Genomic DNA, 6,261 nt, shown 5'->3' on the forward strand with positions numbered 1-6,261 from the left:
TCCCAACGCGGCGCTGGATGTGCTCGATTTCTGGCGCGTCCGATTTTTTTCAGCGCTAAAGCGGCTAGCAAGCATGCGGTAATGAGAAATGAAGAATTTTAAGCCGCGGAAGTGGGACACGTTCAGTGCCCTTGGGGATATCAGGTTTTTTATTCCCCCATTAAACATTATTTTCGCCGGTTTTTTTGGGAATTCGAATTTTAAGACCAAAGTAAGTGTAAATGCGCGCGTTTTCTTCGGTTTGGGGAATTTTGGCGTTGATAACGTTTATGCCAAAATTAGAGCACTGCTGCAGTGCCGGCTTCTGTCGTTATAAAACGTGCTGACGCCAAGTTGCTGATCGTTTGGTGGGGGATTTCGACATACTGTCTCGTGATATTCGCCCTCCAAAAAAAAATGGAGAAGTAAGAATCCGAAAATAGATTCACTTTCTTCTCTGGGATTGCCTTTGTCTTGCTTTGTTCTGCTCTGAATCAGTTGCGGGGCTGTTGGTGCAGTGCATCTCTTTGTTAGAAATCTCCACCAGATTTCATTAAGAGTGTAAACAACTAATAGCCCTACGTATTTCGAGGGGCTCACGTTTTAACAATAAATGAAGTAGATACGGGATGCCTTTGCACGGGGGGGTATTTTTGCTGTGTAATTGTTAATGTCACTGTCTTAATAAAACGTCCTTTATGTTCGGGAGTGCTGCCTTAAATGATGAAATGTGATGTAAGAGCATGACTATGTGAAGTACGGAGCATCCCACTGCCGCTAGTAGGACTGAATTGGCATAAAATGTCGCCTTTGCTAGATCGAATCTTCTATAAATGCAAACGCAATTAAAAATGTATGGTGCTGTATGTCGACCATTAATCTTCTCTTTCAGGTATTATTAATATTCTGCAGCATTACCTCACTTTCAGCTTATGAAACTGTGTAGACCTCCTAATTTTCTGCTGATTTACGGTGTTACTGTTAAAGGCGTGTTCTCTGTAGATGCGTTTACTTGAATCAGGGTTTCGTGGAGCATAAAGCAGATGGTGATGACGCTGGAGGTGATCTGCCCGGCGAGGACGCGACCAGAAGCGCTGGCCGACACTGGAATGAGTCTGGGCTTGGAGCAGTGCTGAGAGGGCTTGGGGAGAGGATTGTAGTGGAGCTCCATCCCCATTCCACTCCTAGCAGCTCTCTGGCCATCCTCCTCCAATTGTGCCAGCCGGAATGGACACGATCCGCGCCAGCCGCTCCCCAGGCCTCCATTGAGCTCGTTTAGGGAGAGGCAGGTGTGGCTGAGCTTGGAAGAAAACTGGAGCAGAGCTGAGAACTGTGATGCCAGCGCGGCTCCCGTGCTGCTTCCTGCTCTAGCCACCCTCGTCGGAGTGCGTCCCCTTGTCGGCTTCCTCCCGTTCCTGCCTGCACGTCCTTTGTAAATCGGGACGTATTTTGCGAGGGCTGGAATGGAGGAAGCTGTAGGAGGGGATATGAAGCATTTTATGGGGAAATGCCGATAATTTGTATGGTGTGTTGTTTTTTTTTTTAAACAATGGCCAAGTCAAAATGTGTGAATTTGAATGTTGAAATCCAATACCTTGATACAACGAACCTTCCAGCAAGAGGAGAAATATACCAGCCAAGATGCGATTGTGCGGTAACCGGTTTGAATTTGTACTGTATCTTTCTGGAAAACTTTAATAGAGGAGTGAAACTAGTCTGTAACAAATGCTATAAGAATTATATTGCAAATTTTTAGTAAAATTACCTATAATACCAATTCTGAATGCTTGTTTTTAACACGGTAGTTCCTTAAAAAAATATAATTTCTTTTTATTAGCACCTGTACTAGAAATTGACTATCTCATCTGTGGAGACTGTGGCAAAGAATTCATGGATTCCTACCTTATGCAGCACTTTGATTGGGCAACATGTGATAATTGCAGGTATTGGAAATAATCAGGAGAGGGAAGCTTTATTCTATATAAAGGTTGCTGGCTATAATTTATTACAGTCATCCTATTTAATTAAAAAAGCTGTCAGCAAAAAGATGTTTTTCAGTAACTAAGAATTACTGGAAAAGTAAATTTGACTTCTAACTCTGTTTTCTGAAGAACAGCAGAATTGTCTCAGGGGCCTGTCTTAGGGTGGGGCACATCAGTAGATTTTTATGTAAAGTTACAGAAACGTGCCTTGAGAGTAGTTAGTGCATTTGTCAGGGTGGAAGTTAATGTCTGGTTGTAGGGTGCAGCTAGTAAAAATCTTGGACCGTATCTGCTGCTGGAGGTGGAGCGGCGGGGGGAGGGCGTTAGGGTGTTTGCCTTCCTGGTGGATTAACGGGGGTGAGGTGGGTGCCCTGTCCGGCAGGCGCGGGCTGGGGGCGCGGCTGCCGGAGGGCAGAGCCCCCGCAGGAGGTCACTGGCTGACCTGCGGGGTGGGGAGCGGTTTGACCTTCAGCCACTCCGCGCTCTTATCTCGGGCACCGAGAATGCTCCAAAAGCCATCAAGATAAGCGGAGCCATGAAACCGCCTGAGCAGCCAACGGGCGGAGAGTATGAATGGCGGGGTGAGGGAAGGTTGCAGCAAGGAGTTGGTTCCAAGAGCTTCCCTTCCCGGCTGGGTGCGGGGAGCAGTCAGGGGCACGCACGGCTACGTAGGCAGCTGGCAGTCTCTGGAGACAAAGTGCTGTCTCTTGAAGGTAAGATGGGTGGGAAAAGGATGTTAAGGGGAGGACTTGGAGCTTTAGAAGTGGTTTTCCTCTAGACTGAGTGGCTCTTGCAGCTGAATGTTGGAGAGTGCCTTAGCTGCTGCTGTGAACTTCGAGCTCTAGTAAAGCTGCACTTAGAGCCGTACTTCCTTGATGACTCTTGCTAGCAGTGCTTGGCAAATGGTTCTGGCTCCACGTTACGCTTCAGTCAGGGTTGCGTAAATGTAATCTTTTCGTTAACTAGTAAGTGCTGCGGTGGTTAAAGAATTTCTCATCTTTCTGGTAAATGTTGCAGTCTTTGAAGGCCTGTATCTTGTCTCGCATTTAGAAAAAAGTGCCCAGTATTGCTACTCTCTGGGATCTAGAAGCATATGGAGTTTGTATGGTCTCAGGTGATCTGACCTGTCTCACATTACACATTCTTTGTCTCTTGACCATGTGTCAGGCTTGTACTTTGCCCTCTTGAATTGCATCTGGGCTAGGTGGATACCTAAAATTACTCATACTCCTTTTGAAGCTTCAGTTACTGCCTCCTGTAAGAAAATACAAGAAAAGCCCTCCCTAGAAAAACAGGCTTCTCAGCCTGTTTGCTCAGAGGGGAGAATTTTTCCACTTAATTTCAGTAGACCTATCCTGGAGTTTAGCCACATTGTTGAAATCCAAAATTATTTGCATACATAAAAACAGAGGATGAGGGTTGCCTGTATTTCAGGAATGTTAGAAGTGATGGGAAGTTAGATGTTAATAATGTGGGTTTCGGGTGTAGCTTTCTCACCATTATTTTACATTTTTCAGAGATGCTGAAGATAAACATAAGCTTATAACAAGGACAGAAGCAAAAGAAGAGTATCTTCTTAAAGACTGTGACTTAGACAAGAGGGAGCCAGTGCTTAGATTCATTGTGAAGAAAAACCCTCACAATCCACGATGGGGTGACATGAAACTCTATTTAAAACTGCAGGTATAGAAACAGTTTTTTTCAGACCTCTTTTTACTTTTGTATGACTTTGGTAGCCAGAATGGCATCACTTTGTTTCTGACTTTTGAATGGTTTTGTCAGAGTTAAGTATGTTATGCATAGCTTGTGTGAGTTTTCTGTGTGGTTAAAACAAAGAGCTGTGGTGCAAATCGATCAAAACGTCTGTCAGAGATGTTCGTGGACCACAGCCTCAGTGGGTTTTGCCTTTACTGGGAGTGAAGTGCGTGGCCTTTCAGCGCTGCACTGAGGTGCGTGGGGCAGCGGCTCCGCCTGTGACCCTGTGTAGCTGTGGCCCTGTGTTGGCAGCTCGGCCCTCAGAGGCAGCAGGAAAGTCAAGTAAATCTTCCAGGGCTCTTGACAGTTCTTGTTTGTTACTTCTCTAGGAATGCTGCTGCTTTAGTGGGATATGCACAAAAGTAGAGCCTGGTTTGACTTTTCCTGGCTGAGGTACATCTAGCTGATGCTAAAAACCAATGTTACCTCTTACTGTGAAAGGAACATGTTCACGAGTCAAAAGCAGAGAGGCGGATGGGAGGCAGAAGCAAGACTGGGTTGGCTTCTGTATAGAAGAAAAATTGTGAGTTAGAATAGTTCACTTTTATCATTTCAGGGGAAAAAGAAACACATTTGTGTCCATCCTGTAGGTAATCAAGCGTTCTCTTGAAGTCTGGGGTAGTGAAGAATCATTGCAAGAAGCAAAGGAGCTGCGCCGTGACAACAGAGAAAAGATGAAACAGAAGAAGTTTGATAAGAAAGTTAAAGGTAAAGAGTTAAACTTACATACTGCAGTACACAACGTCAAGTACAGTTATCTTTGAATTTGTTTCTGTATCTGATTACATCATTTAGAAAATCTCCAGTGTGGCAGAATGGAGGTTTTTGAGAACTGTGTGGGTAAGCCTGGAGCAGCCTGGTCTGTCCTAACTGTTCTGGGCAGAGGCTTGGACCAGGGACCTGAGGTCCCTTCCAACCTGAATTACCCTGTTGTCCTGTGGGCATGATGTCAGTGACAGAAATCAATTAATGGCGGTTCATTATGATGTTTTTAAAATTTTTTTGTATGACCCAGAATGTGCTGTAGATTGTTCTGTTGCTTTTCCTGACGTGGGCTGAACATGGATTTTTGTGGCAGTGGATTATAATTCTGCCATACATATGACTTCAGGTGCTAGAACTGTAAATGAGGGTAGAAAATGCCTTTTCCCATTGTTCACAGCATTCCCAGCTGCTTTTTTACTGCTCGTTATCATTTTTTTCCCCATGATAAATCCCTATTTAGGAAACTTAATCAATATTTGAGAAATATTTTCAGTGCAGACATGCTGGTGATTTTAAAAAAGGCCGCATTTTTTTTTTGCAAAAGAAGACGACTTCCCATGATGTCGGCGCTCGCGGTAGGCAGCGAGCTCAAGCCAGCCCTACTGGTATTGCCTGGCGGAGGCGGTGAGACGTGAGACTGGGAGAATAACGCCCGTCTCGGTGCTTGGCGTTGAGGGCTCGGGAGTGCTGGCTGCGGCCAAGGTGCCAGAGTTCAGCTCAAGTACGGGCCTTAACGTGGCCTGAACATCGTGGCTCAGAATGTGACGACATTTGGCTGTTCGTTATGCTCGCTTCCCATTTGCAACATCCGGATAATACCTTGGGCTCGGCTGCCAGCCCGTGCTCTCTCCAAAACCCGCTGACTTCACTGCGGCTGCGGCAGAGGCAGCTCACGTTATTGGGCGTAAAGCTCAGAGAATGCCAAGTCATTCGGGAGGCTTGCTGTGACCTGAATGAAAAGTACTCGTTCTTGGTCATGTAAAACAATGAGGTGTTGTATAAAAACTTTTCATCTGCATTCCGTCTACCCCCTTTGGATACCTTTGAATGGCTTCGTGTAGGAAAAAAAAAGGGCAGTGGGCAACACGTACTTAATCTAGATGGAAAAAAATCTCCTGTGAGATCTCATGTTGGTGTAGTTCTTACCCTTCAAAATATGCAAATGAGGTGGAAGATTGCAAGGCAAGTCAAAGCTTGTTCTTGCAATAGCAGCTTCTCACCCAAAACTTCCAGAAGACGGGCAACAAACAAACTCTCATCTCTAGTCTTCCGAAAAAGTCGTTGAGTTTTATTAACTGTTGTTTAGGAAAAGTTTTCTTGTATTTTTCACCAGAGCTCCGCCGTGCTGTGAGGAGTAGTTTGTGGAAGAAAGACGCTAGTATCCACGAACACGAGTATGGACCAGAAGAGAACATTGATGAAGATACATATAAAAAGACATGTACTATATGTGGCCATGAATTAACTTATGAGAAGATGTAGTGTTAATTTTTTTTTTTTAAATTCATTATCTTTCTAATATTTTGTATTAAAGTCAAATAAATGCTAATTATTAACAAATTGTTGCCAAATTCAGTGATGATGTACCTCACATGGAACAAGCTCCGTACAGGACAAATAGCTTTGACTTTTAGGCTAGATTTTAGGGTAAAATAACACATAATTATGAGTTCAATGGGGCCAAAAGATAAGGTGGTATCATTCTACTTCATAAACTAAGGTGAACTTCTTGCTGTTTGTCTTGTTTCCCTTAGAGGAGGAAGGATCTGTACTTTGTCCT

General features: G+C 44.4%; 1 protein-coding gene across 1 annotated transcript; it reads left to right on the forward strand.

The window, feature by feature from the left end:
• Positions 1-1,620: 1,620 nt before the first annotated feature.
• XPA (xeroderma pigmentosum, complementation group A) lies at positions 1,621-6,052 on the forward strand. Its single transcript, XM_009868605.1, has 5 exons — positions 1,621-1,633; positions 1,817-1,922; positions 3,479-3,644; positions 4,307-4,424; positions 5,815-6,052. The coding sequence occupies exons 1-5, from the start codon at positions 1,621-1,623 to the stop codon at positions 5,961-5,963; spliced, it is 552 nt and encodes a 183-aa protein (XP_009866907.1). The 3' UTR covers positions 5,964-6,052.
• Positions 6,053-6,261: the final 209 nt, after the last annotated feature.

Source organism: Apaloderma vittatum, unplaced genomic scaffold, assembly GCF_000703405.1.
Source record: "Apaloderma vittatum isolate BGI_N311 unplaced genomic scaffold, ASM70340v1 scaffold43444, whole genome shotgun sequence".
NCBI classification, from domain to species: domain Eukaryota; kingdom Metazoa; phylum Chordata; class Aves; order Trogoniformes; family Trogonidae; genus Apaloderma; species Apaloderma vittatum.